Below are 24,378 nucleotides of genomic sequence, written 5' to 3'. Positions count from 1 at the left end.
CCCCACCACACAGCTCGGTGTCATCAGCAAACTTGCTGAGGATACACTCTATCTCACTCTCCATGCCTCCAACAAAGATGTTAAACACCTCTGGTCCCAGTACAGATCTCTGAGGGATGCCACTCGCCTCCACTTGGACACTGAACCACAACTCTCTGGGTGCAGCCATTGAAACAATTAGTAATCACTTATTGTGATTATCACTTAGTGTGAACACAATCACTTATTGTGGTCAATCTGTCAAATTCATGTCTTGTCAGTATGTAATACTTGCACCTTTTCTGGAATGACTGTTTTTTCCAAAGCAGAAACGTTGGCATTTCCAGAACAGAGCATTGTGGGACAAAGAATTTATTAGTTCATTGACACTGGGTATGTAATATTCCAGGTTTTCTGCTTTATCTGCTTATGAATAACAAAAAAAGTAGCTGAACAATTTTTTTTGCTTTAAAAATAAACGTGGCGTTGGAAAATTTTACATGCCTTTCTGCTATCTGCTATACTTGTCTGGAATTTATGGATCTGTGTAGGTTTTTTTCCTCCTCTTACCTCTGTTTTCTCTCCTAAGAAGCAGGAGTAAGCTTGTGAATGGTGGTTAGTAGAGCAAGGCTACCTCTGTTCTTCCAGAGGCCAGGTCAGACCAGCATCCTTGCAGTATGCTCCTCTTTCTGACATCCTGCTCACAGAAGGCAACTGCAGGTGACCCTTTTGTATCAGAAACTAAGAAAGAAAAGGCAGAAAGGTTTACCTTGATTTTGTGATTGGAAATCATCAAAAACATCTGTTAAAGCAAAAGGTCTTCTGCCCTAGCCCCGATCCCAAAGCAGGCAGAGTTTTACAGGAGTTACTGGGTCAGGGTTAATATATTAATGTGGCTTGCCTGCTAAACAACTCCTAGGAGTGGAGAGGATGTGGGTGTCAGGGAAACAGAAATCTTTCAAGGAGGGGAGTCAAACACCAGAAGACCCATCTACAGATGTATCCATCTTCAGATCTTAATGCAGCTCAGGGTTTATATAGAGGCATATGCTTCATTAAGCATTGTGATAATCAGTAGCAATTTAATATTACACAGCTACAGCTTATTTTGAAATTACTAAAGGAGTGCTAAATCACTACATATTATCTATTAATGACTGTTAAGTACAATACAGAAAAAATAATAAAAAATTGTCTTCCAGAATATGTGTTCTTGCAGTTCATAAAGCCAACCATATCCTGGGCTGCATCAGAAGCAGCATGGCCAGCAGGTCAAGGAAGATGATTCTCCCTTTCTGCTCTGCTCTCATTAGACCCCACCTGGAGTACCAAGTCAATTTCTGGGGTCCCTAACAAAAGGAAGACATGGAGCTGTTGGAACAAGTCCGGAGGAGGGCCATGAAGATGGACAGAGGGCTGGAGCACCTCTCCTATGGAGACAGACTGAGAGAGTTGGGGTTGTTCAGTGTGGAGAAGAGAAGGCTCTGGGGAGACCTTGTAGTGGTCTTCCAGTTCCTGAAGAGGGACTAAAGGAAAGCTGGGGACTTTTTAAATGAGCATGTACTTACAGGACAAGGGGTAATGTCTTTAAACTGTAAGAGAGTAGATTTAGGTTAGACATTAGGAAGAAATTCTTTAGTGTACGGGTGATGAGACACTGGCACAAGGTTGTCCAGGGAGGCTGTAGTTGCCCCCTCCCTGGAACTCTTCAGGGCCATATGAGACGGAGCTTTGAGCAACCTGGTATGGTGAGAGGTGTCCTTGCTCAGGCAGAGGGGTGGACTAGGTGACTTTTAAGGTGCCTTCCAACCCAAATCATTCCATGATTCCATGAATATGAATATGTGCAAAAATCCAGAAATGTATTGTACTTAAGTACAATTTTGTATTGTACTTAACAGTTGTTACATGTGCAAAATCCAGAAAGATACCAAAAAAACATCATTTACCCTAATAATTTACCCTAATATATTTGATGACTTTATTCTGTTTACTCCTACTTTGTCATAGTCAAAATGTACTTTCCTAAGAGAGTTGCATGCTGTTATTTGGAGTTTTTTTCAGGCTGGAAGTGTCAGATCCCCACCCAGAGGGTCAACTGCCTCATCCAACACTGAGGAGCACTGGGGTAGCATAGCACTGCCTGGTCACCCTCCACCCTGGAGTAGAGCAGGCAACAGGGCTCAGCAGAAAAGCCATAACAGATAACTTGGACTTCTAGATGGTAGAGCTGACTTCATCCCATTCTCCCTGGGAGGGTTAAAGCTTTGGGTTACCTAACAGTGGGTGCAGCTTGGTTCTGCCTTACTGCAATTTCATACACTAAGAATTAGAATTTAGAAGGAAAAAGTCTGTTGGGGATCTGCACCCCTGCATCCACTACCTCAAACTCACTTTGCTTCCTAGAGCCCAGTCTTTGTACAGGAGAATGAAGTAATTCAAGAAAAGGGCAACAGCATAGAATTGATGAAATAGTTGCCAGGCACCTTTTAGTGAACTCTTACTCTGCGTACTGTCCAGACACCTGATGCTAAAGAACATCTTTATGAAATGCGTTATTTATAACCTCGGGTTCATGTAGGTAAAGTTCTAGCACAGGAAACGGTTTGGCTCATCTGTAATTTTCTTTTAGGATGTTCTTTCCTGCTTCTATTACCTTCTTCTGACTGCTGTCCATTTATCACTTATTGGAGGCTAGCATTTTCCACTGATACATAATTCCTGGAACCATTATTTGCTTTGCTAGCAACAGTTCTATTTGCTATTTAATTATCTGACTCATTGTTTACTTTCCAGGCACCCTTGCTTAGGAAGAAGCCTTGTGGGTGTGTTAAGTGCTCTAGTCTTTTTCAGATCCAATGTATCTGTTAATTTCTTGCCTAGCACAGAGTGTAGTCTGCTCACAAAAACGGTGAATAACCAGTTTCCTCTACTTTTCCCAGATGAGGTGAGAGAGGGGGAAAGGAGCATCCTCTGGCATGAACAAGAAGAACATCTCACTTCCGTAGCAGGCTGGAAGATCTGTGGTTGACAGAGACTTCCATTTACTGTTACATACTTTAGGAACCACAGTGACAAAGAAAATGGCTGCTGTAACACAGATGGCCAGACTGAGCCCAGAAATTCTGGTATGGCCCTCTGTCCTGGCTGTCACTGTAACACAGTTCTGAAGCCCAAAATACCTGTCTACATATGACATACACCACTGCCTTCAGTGCTTTAAATCAAAGAGTTTATGCTGCCATTTGTGCATCCATAGCTGCTGTCAGCTGTTTGAGTTGTGGTTACTGTCAGCCAGTGTGTTCTTACAGGAAATCTGATATGCCTGGACTCTTTGTGGGCTTAGTCTGACCCACAGTGATAGAGATTAAAGCTGAATTAAATTGCCTCACATTTACAATAGCCCACAGGTGGACAGCGGCATCATCCAGCTTCATTAACTACAGCAAATAAATCATGTGCTGAAGTTTAGCATAATCACATTCTCCAAGTGAGCAAATTCAGAATTGGTTTCTTGATTTCCTTCCATACTAAATTCTGGTTTCTGCTGCTGCATTTGGTCTAAAAGTTATAAACCAGGGAACTTTTCACATGTAAAGGCATTGGCATACTTCTACTCTCCTATTTGAATGGCCTTACAAAAAATGTTTCTGTTTTAAGTAGCCAGTATTTTTTCTATGTTCTGGAGCTCTGGGTTCCCTTGTGGAAACCTAACGTTAAACCATTTTTCACTTCTCCTAGTCAGTTGATCATACTGAATGATGTCTATTCAAGATATACTAAAATAACCACTTGGCCTTTTTATTGAAAGATACTAGCTGAGATTCCTCTTTCCTATGTAGTATTATCACTGTTAATTTGCCAGCTGGTGTTCTGTGTGCAAAATAAATAAATAAATAAATAAATCACAGTTCTGTACTGGGTGTATTTCATGATGTACAAGACCAGTTATCTTTGTTACCATTTAGTTCTCACATCTTTTGCCTAAGAATTCCATATGGCTGTCTCCACCTAAAACTGCAACTTTACCTATTACAATACCTCTTTGCTTCATTTTTTTGCTCCTGCTCTGATTACTCTAACATTTAATTTGCATGCAAAGCTATGGAAAAAGTCACATAATTTTCTTCTTAGTCTTTCAACAGAGATTCATAAGATTGGACATGACTGTCTGTATGCATGAGAATAGTGATGGAGGACTGGAAAATAAAATTGTATGTAGTTGCTATGGTAAAAATATTAATTAAAGTTGGGAGTGGAGAGATTATAACAACTATAGTTTTTTCCAGGGTTCATCTTTTTGGATGAATGGATTCTTCAGGTTAGGATTTGCTCAGCTATGTGATTTATCTGTATTTTTTATATTCTAAATCAACTTTCAATGTCATGGGACAAGTCAACATGTGTGTCTTATGCTCCTGTATATATTTTAACGGCATTTTTCAGCATCCTTTTTTTCATGCCAGTGGAGGGAAAACCACCTCAGTAAATTTGGTACAGCTGCTGCTCGGTTTCCTCAGACATATCATCCTCAGACTATTTGAAAGGTACTCATTGGCAATAGAGATGAGATGTAGCTTTTCATGTCCAACCGAAGGAAAACAGTTCACCTGGTCATTTAATTTCATGGTTTGCAATACAGAAAGACAATCTTCAAAAGCAACTGATCTGGCAAGAGAGCAATGTGAAAGGGTTTCCTTCCCCTGAATGCTAATCTAGTCATAAATGTTCCCAAGAGAGGGTAACTCAAGGAAGGGAAGGCAATCCTGTGAGAAACATTTCTCTCACCAAGGAGATATCAAAGTGGATACAGTGAAAGTTTCGCCTTGATATTGCTTTCGTCTGTGATATTCAGCTTGGTGGCAACTGGCACTTTCATACTGTATTTTCCTGAGGAAGATAAGGAAAATTCTTAAGTAATCTTAGTCATACTAAGATTCCCTCTTGGGTGATTTTCTTCGTGCACAAAAGATCTTAGTTGCTTCCAAGAATTGCTGTCTCCCAGTCCCTAACTGTGGATGATAGGTGTGGAAGGCACTGATGACACATATGTAACGTTCTGCTTTAAATCCAGAATAGATGAGATTTCTTTCACCCCCTTTCTTGTTTGAATCCTCACAAATGAGGGCAGTTAGGTTATGAGAGTAAAGCATTAAGTATGCAAAATTCAAAGATTTAAATATGAAATTGAGATTTTGTGTTCCATTTGTCTAAAAAAATATTTTAGTAATAAACAAAAAAATTGACTGTGCTGATGGCTTCCAAATGAAAAGGATTAATACCCATGTCTTAAATTAGAATAGCTCAGTCATTGCAACATTCTTCCCATGTTGAGTACTATTAGAACCTGGCATGAAATGTTGTCCATTTGATGCTCATTCCTACCACCTCAGTGATTGCCCCTTGCTGCTGCCGTGCTCCCACTCGAAGCCTTAACATCAACCAGCCTCTGAAATAGAAAGGGGGCCCTCCACCAGAGAAAATTCCCATAGTCACAGAATGTGAAAGGATAGGTCTACAATATGGTGCCTCTGACTGTGGCATTTGACCTCCAAAGTGTCTTTGGGAAAGCTGTGGGAAGTTTTCACATTTACCAGAGCTTGTTAATCTTAGCAGCTATACTGATTCATTTTGCACAAGTAAACAGGCGCTGCAGAAGAAACATGGCACAATTAATCAGGGCTGGATTTTTTCACAACTTCTTTTCAGCTGTGAGCCTAAAGATGCCAATATGTATGCAATTTCTGTTTAGTTTAGCTCTTTTTTTTTTTTTTTTTTTTTTTCTCTTTCTGCAGCTGCAAAGGATAATCTTGGTTAGAAACAGTAAAAATAAGCAGGCAGGACTCTTAATAAGAACCAATGTGCTCAATCACAAAGGAAAATATGTATCTTCTGGTGTCAGTATTCTGGATGAAATGTACTAGCTCTGAAAAAAAGGTTGCACTAGTCTTTGCATGGGTAGTTTTTCTACACAGACCTTGAATTCTCTCTTATCTTGTATTTTTCCCTCATGTGTGCATCTTCTTATTTTGTTTTGTTTTTAGACTGCCCTCATGCTATATTGATGAACTTAATTTTCTTCTGAATTAACTAATAAAAAATAAAAGCTTGTTTTTGATGCAGAACAAGGAGGAACTCAACAGTCTTGAAATTACGAAAAAATTATTAAATCCAATCTGATTGGAGATTGAGAGTGGTTGAGAGTGGCTGGTATTTCATCCCTTCATGCCTCCTGCACAATGAACAGCTGTAGAAGATATCTGGAGATTTGTCAGTTTTGAAGTATATTTGCCAGCACAAGAAACATTGGCTCAGATATACTGTGGTACATACTGTTATCTCCTGTACTTTCAATAACATGGAAACTTCCTATAACAGTCATAAAATGCTTAAATTTCTTATATTTTTCGTATGTCCTTCAATTCCAACCAGCTTTAGATAATTCTGAAAAATTCCTCATATTAACAAACCACTCTCAACTGAAACCTATAAATATATAGAGAACAGAAATTTTTTCATTAGTCCTTCAACTCATTCAAGGATAACACAAGGGCAGTCTGCATGAAGAGACTGCCCCTCTCCTTCCATCAGGAAAAGTGTGCCTCACAGTTCTAGGTAGAATCTCCCAGCCCTCAACTCTGCCCTGGTGAGACCACATCTGGAATACTGTATCCAGTTTGGGGCTCTCCAGTTCAGGAGAGACAGGGATCTACTGGAGAAAGTCCAACAGAGAGCTACAAGGATGATTAAGGGACTTGAACATCTGCTTTGAAGAAAAAGGGAGAGAACTGGGGCTGTTTATCTCTGAGATGGGAGCTTAATAATATCTACAAACCACCACTCCTTTCAGTGGTGCCCAGTAATACTACATGGAATAATGAGTTTAAGATAGAACACGAGGAGAAACTTTACTGTGAGGGTGACAGAGCACTGGAACAGGCTGCCCAGAGAGGTTGCAGAGTCCCCTTCTCTGGAGATTTTTGAAACTCACCTGGATGCATTCCTGTGTGACCTGCCCTAGGTGACTCTGCTTTGGGGTTGGACTCGATGGTTTTTTGAGGTCCCTTCCAACCCCTTCTGTGATTCCACACATACAGCATTCCACTTTAGCTCTTCAGAAGTTTCAGAGGTTCCTTGGCTAGGAAAAACCTGGAAAATTCTTCAAAGCTCCTTCCTTCTGCAAAACAAAAATTCAAAATACTCATGTCCAAGATCAATGAGAATTTTGATGTAAGAAATTTAAATTTTTTTTCTTTAACTTTTGAAACATAGTGGGAGCCATTAAGTTAAGAAAAAAATGCTAGATTGTGTTTTAAACAGTCGGTTTTCCAAAATGTCTAGGAAAATATCTCCTTTAGTCTAGAAGTGTCAACAATCCTTTATTGCTGTATGCAATTTATCTTTATTATATACTTTATTTAGTATGTCTGAATTAGATTTTTAAATTATTATTTCTGAAAGAAATTAGCAAAAACTCTTCTATGCATTCTCTTCAAGTAGCTTAGTATATCCGGATGCCGAGTCTGCTACAACAGCACAACCAGTATGCAGAAAATCGATGTGTTTGAAAGATTTTATCTTGTTTAAGTATATAGAATAAATGTGTTCACAGGAAAAAACTTGGCTTTTGTGGTGTTGGGTTTTTTTTTTAACCTTTTGAGGGCTCCACAGCTGCTCAGATCATTAAAATAATTTGTTTCATGAGTGCTACTGGGGATCAGCAAAGGTCGTACTCAGATGCTTGTTTCTCACATTAGCATTACTTCCTAGAATTGTAAATATGTGTTATGCATAAAAAGAACAGGTGGCTAATAAAAAAAAACAACTAGCAGGTGTTAGAGAGCTAGGCAAATCAATGCAGTATTAAGAATCTTATGTTTTGTTTTGTTTTGTTTTTCTTCTTGCCTGGTTTTAAATTAATGGATAACCTTATTGGCAACTTTTTATGTAGAAGGGTTAACTAAGGTAAAATTAAAATCAGGCTTATGACCCTTGAATTAAAGATTTTTAAAAAATAATACCTGCTATATGTATTCCATTGTCAGTGCAAGTTGTCATGGCCTAACAGCAACCTCTCCTTATTCACACAAGAGATTGCAGGAATAATTCTGTGTATGTCCCCACAAATTTTAGAATTGCACTGAAGTGGTACACTGGCCATGCACTTGGCTATTATGCTACCAGCAATACACTATTAACAGCAATAGCTCTAATTGATTTTCACTTATAGCTATTGACATATATGTAAAAACATTTTTGTTCTTGGACAGTCTTAGGAGCTTTTAATATCTCTTTCAGAACAAATATTCATTCCACTCCCCTGTTTTTTAGGATGCAAATTCTGGGGAATACAAGACTCCCTGTGGTCTAAAGAAGATCACTTTCCTTATTCTTACACACCATGTCTTTATGGCAGCTCTTCCCCGGCAGATTGTTTTTCTCTTTGTCTTACATAAGATGACACAGGCTTGTCTTCTTATTTCCTTTAGTTTGTCTTTCTTTTTTCCTTCTATCTCCCCATCTTCTTCCTTATCCCACTACATCACTACTTTCACAAAAAATGAAGTGAAATACTATTGTCATCATGAATATTGTCACACAGGTACTTTCCTCTTCTTATTATAGTAGATTTAAAACAAGATCCATCTCAATAACAGTCACTGGCAGATCTATTGACTTTGAAACTCAGTCTAGGTTGAAGTTCTTTGCTGGATTAGTATCTTATTTTTATTTGAGAGAAAATGTTATGATCATCTCAACAGAAGTTGTAATCTTTACATATGTGAGTAATGCATAAATTATTAAGCTCCTGCCTGCCAAGTGTCAGAACCAAGAATTAGATTTAAAGATTGTGAAATTTCTCATATATAAATGTCATGGCTGATGCTAGCTGGAGGATTTAAACATTGGCCCTCTTCAGGGCTTCTCTTCTGCAAGGACTGATGAAGGATGAAGCAGTTCTGAGGACACTGCCAGTCCAGCAGACAGGCTAGAAGACTAAAGAAAGGCAAAACTACGGTGATGGATAAAGATTATGATGGATTTATCTAGAATGGGGATTCAATAATTTTTGTGAGTGACACAGACCAGTTCTATCTGATAAACACAGACCTCATTCAAGCTGGGGACCTCTCAGTGTTGGCAGGTCTTCTATGGAGAGGGGTAGTGGTCAACAGCTCAATGTCTAGACAGAGACCACTGACAAATAGTGTCCCTCAGGGGTCTGTACTGCAATCAGTACTGTTTAATACACTCATCAATGGCACAGTGGGATCAACTGCACTCTTAGCAACTTTGCAAACAACACCAAACTGAGTGGCGCAGCTGACATGCCTTAGGGATGAGATGCCATCCAGAGGGACCTGGAAAAGATTGAAAAATGGACCTCTGCCTCTGTGAACCTCATAAGGTTCAACAAGGCCAAGTGAAAGGTCCTGCCACTGGACTGAGACAATCCCTACTATCAGTCTAAAATGGAAGATGAAGAGAATGAGAGCAGCCCTGAAGAGAGGACTTGAGGGTACTGGTAGAAGAAAAGGTGGATGTGAGCTGGAAATGTGCAATTGCAGCCCAGAAAGCCAACAGTATCCTGGGCTGCATGAAAACAAATACGGGCAGCAGGTCTGGGGAGGTGATCCTCCTCTTCTGCTTGACTCTCATGGGACCACACCTCGAGTACTGTGTCCAGTCCTAAAGCCCCCACCAGGAGAAGGGCATGGACTTGCTGGAGCTGGTCCAGAGGGTCAAAAAGGATGATCAGAGGGGTGGACCACTTCTCCTATGAGGAAATTCTGGGGCATTTGAAGTTGTTCTGCCTGAAGAAGTGAAGGCTCCAGGAAGCCCTTATAGCAGCTTATCAAGAATTAAGGGAGCCTGTAAGGACAATGGGGACAAACTTGTTAGAAGGGCATGCTGTGATAGGACAAAGGGTAATGGATTTAAACTAAAAGAGGGTAGATTTAGATCAGATATTAGGAAGAATTTTTTGCTTACTGTATGGGGATTGAACTAGATAGATGACCTTTAATCACAGAATTATAAAATGGCTAGTGTTGGAAGGGACCTTAAAGATCATTTAGTTCCAACTCCCTACATGGGCAGCAGCACCTTTCACTAGATCAGGTTGCTCAAGGCCCCATCCAGACTGGCCCTGAACACTTCCAGAGAGGGGGCAGCCACAGCGTCCTGGGGCAACCTATTCCAGCATCTCACCACTCTCACAGGAAAGAATTTTTTCCTAATGTCTAACCTAAGTCTCCTCTCTTCAAGTTTGAAACCATTTCCCCTTGTCCTCTAACTACACAACCATGTAAAAAGCCCTACCCCAGCTTTCTTGTAAGCCCCCTTCAGATACTGGAAACTCACTATGAGGTCACATTACAGCCTCCTCTTCTCTCCTAGACAACAAATATACTTTACTCACAATTTAAGTCGTGAATACTTCACTAATCAAAAATTTTCCAAGGATGGAGTCCAAAGTTGCCACTTGTCTAAGGCTAACATGTGTCTCAGAACTTTGCACACAGTTTGCTAATACATAATTGCCATAGAATCCTACAATCCTAGAATCATAGAATGGTTTGTGTTAGAGAGGACATTAAAGCTCATCTTTAAAGTTCCAAGCTTCTGCACGAGTAGGGACAATTCCCACAAGCTCAGGCTTCTCAAAATCCCCTCCAGCCTGGTCCTGAACACTTCCAGGGAGGGGGCAGCCACAACCTCTCTGGGCAACCTGTGCCAGTGTCTCACCACCCTCACACTGAAGAATTTCTTCCTAGTATTCCTAAATCTACCTTCTTCCAATTTTAAGTCATTAACCATTGCGCTGTTTCTATGGGAAAAGTCCCTTCCCCAGCTTCCCTGTAGGTCTCCTGCAAGTACTGGAAAACTGCTATAAAGTCTCCCTGGAGCCTTCTCTTCTCCCCACTACAGCTGGGTGTAAAAGTAAGAGAGATAAACTTGCACAGGAACATCTTAATTTGTTATTAGCTTCTAACTGAGAGGAATTAATTGTAAGACAGCATGAAGTACTAGAATGAAAACTATTCCTGACAAATGCAGAAGCTATTTATTTCCTTATTGTAAACTGGTATACCTGGGTATTAATGAACAAAACAGAATCATTCATTATTTTATTTGCTGAGGAAACACATCTGATTTTTAAATACTGACCTAAGTTTTCAGAGCAACATAATGGTACTGAGATTAATCTAAGTATACCATTGTGTCTTACTTAGTGACTGGACTTATGTTGGCACAGAACTGTTGTTTAAGGCTAGGATTGCCTTTCATGCTGGATTGTGAACATATGATTTAATAAAATATGTAACAATAAGTTCTCAAAATGCAGTTTTGTAAACTAAGTGCCCTTATTCTCTTCAAGTTTTAAAGGGTTGAGGAAAAGTCACTGCAATCAACAAAATGGCCCAACCTGTAATACAGAACAGGATATTTAGCAGATATTTATAAAGAAGTCTTTATAACTGCAATTGAAATGCTTTTATCAATGTCTTATTTTCTTTCAGCATTTGCTGTATTGACCTTTTTTTTTCCATTAATGAACAGTTGCATATTTTTAATAAATGAGGATACATAAATGTGAGAATGCCATCATATTTCTTAAGCACTTGGTATTTTGACAGCATGGGCTCCAAGAGGATCATTGCTTCCAAACCTTTATATATCTTGAACTCTAAGGGCCAGGATCCAGAAGGCAGAATGAGCATCTGTGCCTTCTTTGCAGAGTAACTTCACAAAACATTGTTCACTTCTTCTGTTACAGGCAAATTTCACAGTCTAGGCACAAATATGTTGTGTCATCAAATGTTTCTTTATGGTGTATAATCAAGTGCTAAATGTGTCTCAAAATGAATATTCAATTTAACATTTCTGTAAAAAATAGGCTAAATTCCAAGTTGAGCAATTCTTTGTTTTGCTGCCTGTTTTTGCATAAGATGAATGAGTCGTAGGAAAAATACTGTACAGTGTTTGTACGTGTACCTCTCTGAGGCATTACAAATGTTTCTGACAATGTTATAGTGGAGACTGTGACCTTTTAATGTGAACAGATGGGAGAAAGAAAAACCGAGTGTAATTAAAACTTAAATGTTGAAAGTTTGATCTTGCATTTTGTGTTCAATATTACTTCCCTTGGTGGTGGGAGTTCAGATTGAATAAACACTACACTACGGGCTTCTAAGAAACAGAAGAAAATTGTGCTTTTTGTTTGTTCTGTCATACACTAGCAAGTTGTCCAGGAATGTTTAATAAAGAGATGTTATAAATCTCCAGTATTTTTCTGTACTGCTCCTTGCATTAGTGAGACAGAAAACAAACCATTTGTTGTACCTCCCTATCCAAACTCTCCAAAACAAGAATGACCGGGCAGATAGGGAATTAGGAAAAATTAGGAGGACACAGGAAGGGGGGCATACAGGTGAACACCACCTGGTTCAGTTTTAAAGTTGATGTGACACAACAGGTAACTTGAGTTGTTTTTTCAGACATAAATTGCCAACAGCATTTTTCTCTTTAGTCCACTATCCTACAAAAATGACTCAGGTAAACAAAAGTATAGGAAGTTCATGTTCTAGTGATCCATTATAATAAAGCTGTACCTCCTCTTTATTCACATTTATTCACAGAAGAAAAAAAAATAAAGCTATTTTAATAAAATATTTAGTTTGGTTTGAAACGGGAAGCCTATTCCTACTTAGGTTATAGCTTTTCTTTCTGTCAATAACACAAGCAGTATTCAGTGTAAAGGTTTCCATCTATAACCTTCAAAACCCAGAGAAAAGAAAAGAAAGGAAAGGAAAGGAAAGGAAAGGAAAGGAAAGGAAAGGAAAGGAAAGGAAAGGAAAGGAAAGGAAAGGAAAGGAAAGGAAAGGAAAGGAAAGGAAAGGAAAGGAAAGGAAAGGAAAGGAAAGGAAAGGAAAGGAAAGGAAAGGAAAGGAAAGGAAAGGAAAGGAAAGGAAAGGAAAGGAAAGGAAAGGAAAGGAAAGGAAAGGAAAGGAAAGGAAAGGAAAGGAAAGGAAAGGAAAGGAAAGGAAAGGAAAGCTGTTAGGCAATACAAATGTTAAGTAACTGTACTACAGAACTTCAGAAAAAAAAACTCCTGCAAGATTTTGATTCTAGTGTATTTAAATTTTTCATTAAAGGTCTGACAACTGGAGAACAGAAAAAAATCTCCCATAATGATGGTGATAAAAAGCAGACACGTATGACCTGCTCCTAGCAGCAGATCCATTAACAAAACTGTAAGGTTGTTCACATTTTAAGATAAGTGGACAATTCAGATCAGCTCTTGGATTATTTTTTCTTTTTCTGTAGAAGAAGGAAATTTCATTAGGACTGTTATTTTTTCTAAAAATAAAAACACTTTGGCAGAGAACTTTGCCTTTGAAAACCTGTATTTTTATATTATGACCCACAGCTTAGAAAGAGAATTCACAGACAACATTTCAGCCCTCTGCATTTGTGTAATATCCTTGAAGTAATTACTTTCATCAAAAGCTAATCAAGGAAAACATGCAATCTTTGTTTATGTCTTTTCATGAAGTTGGCAGAGTTTGTAAAACAGTTGCATGGTGTTTTTGAGCTTGAGGTAGTAATGAAAGCGTGATCAAAGGCTTGGGAATTAAGCCTTGCAGATACTTCAAACTTGTGTTATGCATGTGATGGAAGATCTTACAAAATGTTCATACTGTAAAATAAATTTTAAAAAAGAATTTTCCTTTGTTGAACTTCTTGAGGTTTCTACCAGCTTATTTCTCCAAGCTGTCCAGGTCCCTCTGAATAAAAGCAGTGCCTTTCCCTCAGATATCTACTGCTTTCCCTTGATATGGTATCGTATTTGAACTTGCTGAGAGGAGACTCCATATATAATGTTAAGGAGATTAAATAGTGTTGATAACATTGATCCTGGATGTATACTGCTAGTAACCATTGATCACTTGGATTTTGTACTGCATTTTTATGCTGATCATAATCCTTGCTGCCCAAAGGGCTTAGCCATTTCCCATCCATCTTATTATCCATTAATACAGTCCCTATATTCACAGACTGTGTAGAGAGGTTACTATGGGAAACCATAAAGAAGGCTTTACTATAGTCAAGTTATGCAACATCCACTGCTCTTCCCATATTTCCTGAGCTAGTTATCACAAAAGGCACTCAGATCAATGAGTCACCATTCAACTCTGGTGAAAGTATGCTAACTATTCCTAGTCATAATCTCGTTCTTCATGATCCTAGAAATAGCTTTCAGGAGTGCTTGCTACATACTTTCCCTGGGACTGGGGTTAGATTGACTAGTCTTTAGTACACCAGGTTTTCTTTGCCTCTCTTGACTAAAGTTTGCCCTCTTGTTCCACCCAGTCATTAAGAGCCTCCATAGTGCAATGACTCTTCAAAGGTGATAGACAGTGGCCTCACTCACAGACATCCATCAGCTCTCCAGCCCTCTTGGATGCATCCCATGAGGTCCATGGACTGGTATGTGCCCAGATTTAAGCATGGCTTTGCCATGGGTGCTACCTCATTCTTACAGAGTCTGCGATATATGCACCTTAACTTTCTATATTTCTGCAAAGTCAGAACACAAGAGCAAATAAAAGAAGAATTTTCTCCACTTTCAAAAATATTAACGTCACCAGAGATTCTTAATCACTAATTCCTAGTGCATTTTCATTTCAACCAAGCTAATTCAGCAAAATTATTCCCTAAATGTCTCTGAAAATAGTAATTTAAATATTTATGAAATTAATCTTGTTAATAGTTAGTTTTCAGATAGGAAACCACAACTGAGAAAATTACTATGAAGTAGAACTAGACACTTGAACTTATACAAAGAAAACAGGCCATCTGTCCTCTGGTTTCACCACTTGGCTTTTGAGCTTATTCACCACTTTCACCCAAATGAAAAAAAAAAAAAAAAAAAACCCAGAAAAAAAAAGAAAAAAAGAAGTAAAAAAGGAAAAAAAACAGAAAGAAAAGAAAAAGGAAAAAAATTTAAAAAAAGAAAAAGAAAAAAGAAAAAAAAAGGCAAAAGTAAAGTCTGTTAAATTTCCATAAATCTCAGAAGAGAGGTTTTACTTGTATTAGGCAGAGAGATAGAAATAAGCACAAAGAAATCAGAGGTCTAACACTGGTCAGCTGGGTTCTGACAAGCTATTAGTGTTCACCTAACCTAACCATAGGGGAGTTTAAACATATGTTGTTAATTGCCTGGAACTGGCACAGAAATTATCAGAACAGTTAATAAGGGGTTTGCTGCTTTACCTGAACGTTGAGAAAAATAATAGATACTAGTAAGTTTCTTTCCTTCCTAGTACTGTAAGAACAAAACTAAACATTCCGTTCCAAACTGCTAAGCACTAATTTGCGTGAGGACTTCTTTTTCCAATCTCTTACATTTGTAGTAGTTTAGGTCTCTGATAACCTTTGATCCACTCAGGGTTCTGTTTGCTTGGCTGTAGTACACAACACATCTTGTATTCCAAGCCCCAGGTGTTAGGCCCATTATATCTGATGGTGCCTAGCAGAAACTTCCACTCTTATTTGTGAAGCTCCTGTAAGAGCTGAAAAACAGACAATACATCCTAAGGTAAGCATAGTAAACATCCCAGCTATGTCCAATGTCTGTATGTCATAATGAGTTCATTTTAAGAGCTAACAAATTAAAGAAAAGCTGTGTTTTGGAGTACTGTTCCATTGAAGGCTTACAATCCTGTCATATCTTTGAAACTGAGTGTCTTTTCACAGCTGCTTTTACAATGCATTCACATATATAGAATAATTAGTTACAAGTGTTTTCCAAGTGTACAGATGCTGAGGATAATGAAAAGCCCAAACTCATCCCAGACTTTTATCCATTAACGTCAAAGACTAGATGAAGCATTTGCCGTTCCCTGGGACAAATCGACCTCTCCTCTCTTACAATCTTCGCCTCTCTCCAGTTTCTACTCCTTTAGCATTGACCTAAGACACTGTTTCAGCAGCGGCACAATAGCCTTCACTGACGCCACACTCATCCTCTTGGTGCTGCTCACTACCTACTGCCTCTTTGTTTCATTTTCCACCAGAGAAGAGAATGGAGAGGAAAGAGGGCTCTTCAGAGCCTCTTGCTCCCCAGTTCCTCCCAGGGCATAAGCAAGACTACGTCACTGCAGGCACAATCGGCTGAAAACCTCCCACACATACAGGTCCCAGGATAACCTCCAGGCAAATTGCATTTCTCTGCCCTCCAGCAGCTTTATAAGCCCTAGCAGAAGCACCATCATGATCTTTTATTTCATGGGTTTTAGGTAAAAGCAGAACAACTTGAAACATCCTGTCAACTTGAAAACTCACCTGAAGTGTCCTGTGTCTGACAACATCATAGCAGTGACTGACTTGCAAAAATGACAGTCCCAAGGAAGACTCTCAGTACCTCTAGCAGCACCATACTGGTGTTAGCAGTGCAGACTTGCTAAACCAGATATATATATAAATAAGCAAAAATCCATTCTTCACTGTTTTTCATTTTGTTTTTCTTTTATGTTTTTCATTTTTATTTCTTACAAGTATGAAATATGCAAAGGGCCTTCATTCTCAGGCCTTTGATCATGATAGCCTTACTGGATTCAATGCCAGCTGGGCACTGGCCTTCCTAGTGTCATCCCTGTGAGCTAGGACAATCTCTCTGTATTTCTCCTAAGCTATCCATTCCTGCTTTCACTGTGAGGGTGGTGAGACACTGTAACAGGCTTCTCAGGGAAGTTGTGGATGCCTGTTCCCTGCAACTGTATAAGGCCACAGGTTGGATGCGACTTTGAGCATCCTGGTGTAGTGTGAGATGTCTGTGCCCCATGGTAGGGGGGGTGGAACTAGATGATCTTTAAGGTCCTTTCCAACACAAACCATTCTATTATTCTATCCAGTTTTGTGTTTGAGTTTTGTCTGGATCTCTGCTCATCCATGCAAGCCTCCTGGTCTTTTAGCCTGACCACACTGTTCATTGAGATGGTCTCTTGAGCTTAGATGAGGTGATACCTGAATAACAACCAGCTCTTTTGGACCCCTTCTTCAGGTCCTTATCCTATGGGACTCTTTCAAGCATATCCACAAAGTAGCCAAAGGCTGCTTATACCTGCCTGTGGAGTTCCTTGAGAAGATTCTGGGCTGCGAGAAGGTCCCTTGTGTGGGTTACAGCCTGTAAATGTGAGGCTACTTATGTCTGCAGAGGGTCTCATCCACATGACGGATGAGAAGAGACTGGGAAAATAAATTTTTATCAGCCTTAAGGATAGAGCCTTCAGGGGAGTCTGAATTGTTGAATAGGAAGGTGTCGATATGATGGGGACAGACTGTCCTTGAAGGTATATCATGAAGTGAGAAGCAGAAACAAACCCTAGTTGAAACATAAGAAATCCCAAATAGCTCTAAGGAAAAGCTTTTTCACTGAGACTGTGCTTAAGCACTGAAACATTGTCCAGACAAGTTATGAAAGCTTCAGTTCTGGAGTTTTTAAGATTTGACTGGACAAAGCTCTGAGCAAACTGATCTAAGTGGACCTGCTTTAAAGTAGACAGCAGACAGTATCAGGTGACCTCCAGTGGCTCCTTCCAATATAACATCTATCTTGATGATGAAATGTGACATGAAAACATTTCATAGGCTCTGAATTACTGCTTCCAAGCCTCTGAGTAGCCCAGATTTGTTCCAAACAGAACAGAGGGCATCATACTCTGCTAGACTTGAAGATTTAAACCAGGAAAAGGAGCCTTGTCACCATCTGTAGATATGCCTTCTTGTAATTCTTGATAAATATTTTAATATACTTACAAATGACTGTGAAGAATAAACATGTACATGGAATGTGAAAGGCTATCAGGCTACTGTGTACATAACATCTGGTCACGTCCTTCCCTGGTCAAAATGAAAATACTTTCTTGCCTGACATACAGTATGCCTGGATGAAAGCTGTAACAAGAAAGTTTACAAGCAGGCATGGAAAAAACATTGTGTGTATCATACAAATGTTAGACACCAGTCCTCCTCAGGTGGTTATTAAGCATGGTTATATTGCATTAAATCCTGTCAGATAATGTAAAAACTTGAAACTTACTGGCATGATCGTTTATATAAAAGGTGGCTGCATTAAGGTAGTCAGGTTCAGATGAATTACAGACTGAAATAAGAAGCAGGAAACTGTTTCCTGGGCTGAAACTTCAGCCTTGACATCTGAAAACAAACAATATTTTCACATCTATACTCATGTGAATTGCTTTTCATGAAATCTGACCTGCTGATGTTACTCATACTACCTGTGTTGTGTTAGACTTACCAAAGTAAGTCTTTCTTTTATTTTAGTCCGAGGTTTGTAAAAGTTGTTTTTTAAGAACATTTGCTTGTTGTTAAATTGTATCTTACATGGCACTATGAGATGAATAACTAGTATAGTGCTGTGTAACTGAACAGTCAAAGGCACGAAACTTCATATTCCATCTGTCAAAGAATTGAACAAGGCTACTGACGAATCAGTAACATAAGTATTTTTGTATCTTGCCCATGAATTCCTGTAGAGATTTTTATTCACAAGCCTCCCAACAAGCTTCTTTGAGAGCATGTTAGATATAACTTGAGTTTAAAAAAACTAACCTGATCACAATTTTTTGTGGGATTTGGAAATCATTAGATTCCCCTAATGCATAATTAAAGAAAAACACTGGGGCTGGGAAATTTGATAGTTATGACTACCAGGTAGAAGAGACATCAGAGGAGTCAATCTATAGATCTCATTACAAATTATAAAGCAAACTGACTTAATCAGTAAAGATGACCAAATGGTGGTATGCCTCAGGAGGGAATAAACAAAGCTAAAAGACTCATGAGAATTTTTCTCCCAGATGAAGTAACTTGCTATAGTTACAGGTGTTGGAAGGAAAAAACCCTCCAGGTAACATCTGTCTCCACTGAATGTAAGGTACTTAACCAACTTAACCAGTCTGCTTAGGGGTGCAGAGGGTGTTAGACTAATGTCATAACATAACATCTTTTGGCATCCATCCTCCTAAGCATAAAAAGGAGGGGGAAATGCTGGACTTGGTGTGGAAGATGTGCACTTGTAAGTGCAGCCGGATTTCTAGAAGTTTTACTATGGGGAAACTATTGATCTAGTTCTGTAGAACTAGTAATGCAGTTTAATAAGAAGATGCCTCCTGTCAAGATTTTGGCAAGATCTAGACACTGAAGCGAACAGGTGTAACCTGTCGCTTTCAAGCACAGAAGAGCTACCTGCCCCTTCCTCTTACCATGGCTGTTTCCCTGTACACGCCAGGCTGCTTTTCCAGCTCACACCGTAGGACCGCTCACACCGATTTTGCCGTAGGACATGAGGAGCTTTAGTTGCCACCAAACACACCACGCTTTTCTCACCGCATCTCTGCCTGTCCCCTGTCAGCTCTTCTTTCTCAGCAACTGCTCCCCCCTCGCCTTTCCCTCCCCGCCCTCTGCCCACCGTTCGCCCCCACCCCGTGGAACAGACACCGCTAGCCCACCCCCACCCCCACCCCGGGCCGTCCCGCGGCTGCGGGGGCCGCTTGGCACCGCTCCGCCCCATCCCGCCTCCCGCTTCCCCCGCTTACCCCTCCCTGTCTCGACAGCAGCGTTAAAAAGAGGGGCAGCGCAGAGCGAGTCCTGGGGCTCAGTGGCGCCGTGGTCCATGGGGCAGCGGGAGCGGAGCCCCGGGGAGGCAGAGCTGGGCTGCGCTGCCGAGGCTCCGACGGGCAGCGGCAGCGGCCGCGGGCGGCTGGCAGAGTCCTGGCGGCGGCTGAGCTCCCGGCGCGGCTCCGCTAAGCGCGGTGGACCCTCCGCGGCCGCTCCCCCGGTGAGTGTCCACGACCGGCACCGAAGCCGGGATCCTCCGTCCGGGCACCTTCGGGTGCAGGGTGTGGGGGTCATGTTAAGAAACCTGTTGCACTTGGGAGGGAAGAGTCCCCTCTTCCCATGCGCTGACTGTGACTTTTTAGTTGCAAGAGGTGCACGTCTCTTGTTCCGCTGGCTCCGTGTATGTGCGAGTTGCCTGAGCAGCTCCGGGGACAGCATCAGCTCGGCTCCCGTGTCGGGGCTGCCCGGGCGCAGCTCCCGGCGTGGCTGGAAAAGTAGCGGCTTGAGACTTGTAGTTGCATTGAGCAGCTGAGAGGGAAGTGGCAGCTTTCGCAAGCGAGACTTGTAGGCAGGTAGCCTAAAGATATGCATTCGAGAACCACAGGTATCCTTCTTGGAAAGGTGCCTTCCTTAGCGGTGTCCACCCGGTGGACTGTTTCAAGAATCTCAGGTGGACAGATAACTTGATGAAGATGCATGCCCCAGCATAGATTACATGTCGGGAAAACGTGCATCTTGGCAAGAGGTACATAGAAACTGAGAGAACAAATAGAGGAGTCAAGCAGGGGAAGTGAGTCACTAAAAATTAGAGAGGTTGATAGTCTTTTTCCCCTGGGATAAAAACTCTAGTGCTAGGTGCGGAACAGAAACACACAAAAAGATTTCAGATGGACTGCTCACTGTGCAAGTATAACCTCAGTTCTCATGGGTTTAGAAATAACGTTGTGTGCTTTTAGCAAAGCTGACTCTGAGGTTCGTAGTGGTACGCCTTTTTCAACAGATTAAGTGTATTGTCTCAAAACTAAATCTAGATTTATAACCTTTGAGCTGGGGGAAAGATGCCCACAGGTTAAATGGCAATTAGGGGAATAACACTGAGGGAAGAGAAGCCTATGTTAGAAAGGATGCCATGGCAACAAGAAAGCCATCTGAGAAAGTAACAGTATTCCCTTATGGAGAGGGAAGAGGAGTGGCATTACATTCATCTGTACCACGCTGTAGATTAAAATATTACAGTTTAGGTGCAGTTTCTTTTAGAATACACTAAATTCTTTTTGCAGTTTCTTTTAAATTTAGTTCCCAGGTAAGAGAGTTAAGAGAGGTAAGAGTTCTATCACCATAAATCATCAGAAAAATTCACAATGCAATTGAGAATTGGGTTGTAGGGGGGTTGTTTGTTTGGTTGTGGTTTTTTTGTTTGTTTTTGTTTCAGGGCTTTTTATATTCCAAACAAAGTGGTTCTTGTGGATTACAGCAGAGATGAAGCCTTATTCCAGGTAGAACCCTGAATGAGATTTAGGTTGCAACTTTTTGGCCAGAACTGAAAGTTCTATGTTAATCTTTGATTAATCTTTATATATCCAGAATCTTTCTGAATAGATGAGAAACTTCTTCCTGTTATGTTTCCTAAAGCTGTCCTAAAGTAGTGTATTTATACTAGTGGATTTGCATTGCATTTAAACTAAGTTTCATAAATTACAGGACAGAATGAAATGGTTTCTGAATTTTTTTTTTGTTGTTGTTCTGTTTTACTTTATTTTTAATTAGCCACTATTTTCATGAATGGACAACTATTAGTTTGTGTTTTCTTCATTTACGCATTTTTTTTCTTTTCTTTTTTTCTTTGCCTTTTTTTTTTAAATCAGCATAGGATTTCTGAAGTCATTTTTCACTAGGAATAGCTCTCTAGGCATCACTATCCAAAGTAGTACCAGATCATACTATGAAATTCAGCCATTTCCTCCCAATACCTTTATTTTCCTTTCCCCTTGACCCCAGACAATTGCTGCAAAAAGTGTAAGGTTTTAGTCCTTTTAGCATTAGCATTATGACCTCGGCCTACCCTTGCCTCCTTGATTGTGTTTTTCTTCTAGTAACTTCTCTCTGTCTGCCTTTTTAAAGGTTGTCAGCTGGTCTGAAGAGGACTTTCTTGGGTCAGAGCTGAAGTAGGAGCTATCACAAATGATACTATGCATGTGTATTTTTTTCCCTCAAGGTTTTTCCCTAATTCTGTCTTAACACCACTGATTTGGTCTCATATGATTTCTGTGTCTTTTTAAGTAAGAAAGGCTAGTTTTGGTCAGTGTCGTTAATCATCTGGAAAATGCCTAGGATGTGTAGACTTGCATCTTTTTTTCACTCCTTAAGCAGTCTAGTGAAATAAGCCTTTTGTAATAATGCCTTAGGGGAGAGGCTACCACTGTGTGCAGTCAGTTCTGAATGGGTGAAAGATGATGTAGATAATGCTTCAGCACCTCCTTGAAAACTTGGAATATCACTTCTTAAGAGTAGTCTCTGAGGCTTAACCTATGTGACAAACTTACTTCTTTAAAAGTGAGATTTATTAAAAAAAAAAAAAGATGAAGAGTAACTGAGGGCCTGGTGTGTGTGTGTGTTTTGCATAAAGGATCTCATCTGAATGTCATGCAAAGCCATTTAGGTAGGTGTTCATGTTGAGCAAGAAAAGAAAAGAAAATTCAGTCCTTTTGAGGCTTGCTTTAGATTTTCTTACAAATGCACAGGTTTTCAATTAGTAACTGCACATTGTGGCTAGTAGTGAGAATAGCTGTGCTATATATCTTTTTTTGCTCTTATCAGGTACTGTCTACCAACATCTGAATTTTCCAGCCTTCTTTTTCTTCACATGGTTGTAGAAATCACTGATCCTGTTGTTTCGCACTTACTTAATGAAAAACTAACAAGCAATAATCCTAGAAGTTGACTGTTTTGTTTATTTGTTAATGCCTGAAAAATTTGGAGTCTTATTTCTTCACCGAACACTTAAAAATTTTTTTTATTTCATTACTTTTATGTTAGTGGTTCAGTGATTGGGAGTTGTTTTATTGGCAGTTGTGGGAGGGAAGGGTATTTGAAGTTGAAGAGGTTTGCAAGGGCTAATACTGGTGAGATCAAACACTGTGGCTGCCTCTGAGAAAGCTGCAACTTTAAGGTCATTATCTTTTTTTTTAAATGTACTGACCCTGACCACATTTTCAGTAAAAGGGTTACATACTTAGGGACTAAAGTATGGCTAATGGTCATTGCTTTAGAAATGAAGCCTTTTCTGCTGTTTTCCTCTCTTTAACATCTGCTTGTGTAACTCTGGCAACAAAAAGCTGAGTGGAACCCCCCTGTTAAAATTGATGAAAGTCTTGCTGTTCAAAACAGATTGCATGTTGGATCATGGTTAATTTCTGCCCATAAAGAGGAATGTCTGACTTCTTTTTACCAAAGTCTTAAGTTTGTACTTATGGCCTCCAAATTATGTGAGTTTTCCAGGCTGTTTTAACCAGGGGCTGCACAGTATAGTCTTTTAGTTCAGTAAAAAAGGGAACTAAATTGATGTTCTGTTGTGCAGTTTCTGATTACAGAAACTTTTTTCTTTATTGCTTAAAGATAATACATTTTTCTTATTGCTTTTGAGCTGAATTTTCCCACAGGCTATTTACAGTAACTCAGAAAGAAAATGACAAGTGACAAATGTGTTAACACATGAAATGTAACTTTTTTATTTTGTTGCGGCATCCATGAAATTATAGCTTTGAATCAGGTCATGGGTCCTGATCTGGAGACTGTAAATGAGAGGCTGAGACCAAAATATCAGCAGGGAGAAATCAGCTTCGCTATGGTAGAGCTGAGCTGTTGTTACATGTTTGTGGTTGGGAAACTGCATAGGTACAGCAGTTGCCACCCAATGAGTGAAGATCTGGATTTCAGTGACTTGTGGAGCAGATTATGTAGCCATGAAAAAAAAACTTAGCTTGCTCCCCGAGTTCCACATTTGTTAATGTAAGAAATCAGCTGTCTTTGTCTGACCTAATACTGCAAAAGCACCTTGGCCAACAGGCTGGCCAGCCTAGTGACGGGGCTATTAAACTAAAGAGTGTCACAGGAGAGAGATAACAGCATAGAGTTAAGTGAGGAAATAGTGAGACAGGGGCAGAAAATAAAAGTGCTGTGTGGGGAGGACAAGGCAGAGCTTAGGAATGTTAAGACAGGACAGAAGGACGCCCACCTCCAGGAGATGTGCACTTAAGAAACAGCCAAGGAGCTTGAGCAGGAGGGGCAAGAGCTCAGCAAGTGGTCCTAGAATAGCAGTATCTGTGGAATATCTGTGACTTCATGGGGCAGCTCACGTGGCTGGAGTGCTGCAAGGGATGGAGACCAGCCCTTCATGAGAAGCAGGTAGGGGAGAGGAAGGGAGCTGCCCTGTACATGAAGGAGCAGTTCAGGTGTGCAAGGTCAGGTCTGGGTAAGAACTTGTGAGTCAGGGCTGAAGGAGAGGTTACTGAGCATGACTTGTGGTGGGATGTGTCACAGACCCCAGACGAGGGTAAGGCAGTAGATTAAGCTCCACTATAAGACCTGAAGAAGTCTCCATGCCTCAGAATCTCATCCTCATTGGAACTTATTCATGTGTCAGGAGGTAAGACATCCAGGAGGTAAGACATCCAGGAGGTTGCTGGAGGGTGCCAAGGATAACTTCTTGTTACCAAATGGCTCTCCAGCCCTCATGCAGCAAACAGTGAA

At 40.2% G+C, this 24,378-nt stretch overlaps 1 protein-coding gene across 3 annotated transcripts in view; it reads left to right on the top strand.

The window, feature by feature from the left end:
* The first annotated feature begins 19,677 nt into the window (after positions 1-19,677).
* Positions 19,678-24,378, top strand: part of TRPM3 (transient receptor potential cation channel subfamily M member 3) — a 352,377-nt gene continuing 347,676 nt past the window's right edge. For 2 of the 3 annotated variants that reach the window (XM_071730914.1, XM_071730911.1), the window contains exon 1: positions 19,678-19,849. In XM_071730914.1, coding sequence (XP_071587015.1) covers positions 19,685-19,849 — 165 coding nt within the window. In that variant the 5' untranslated portion in view covers positions 19,678-19,684. The remainder of the gene's footprint in view (positions 19,850-24,378) is intronic. The other variant, XM_071730913.1, reaches the window with a different exon arrangement.

Source organism: Heliangelus exortis, chromosome Z, assembly GCF_036169615.1.
Source record: "Heliangelus exortis chromosome Z, bHelExo1.hap1, whole genome shotgun sequence".
Taxonomy (NCBI): Eukaryota; Metazoa; Chordata; class Aves; order Apodiformes; family Trochilidae; genus Heliangelus; species Heliangelus exortis.
This window is presented reverse-complemented; position numbering and strand designations above follow the sequence as displayed.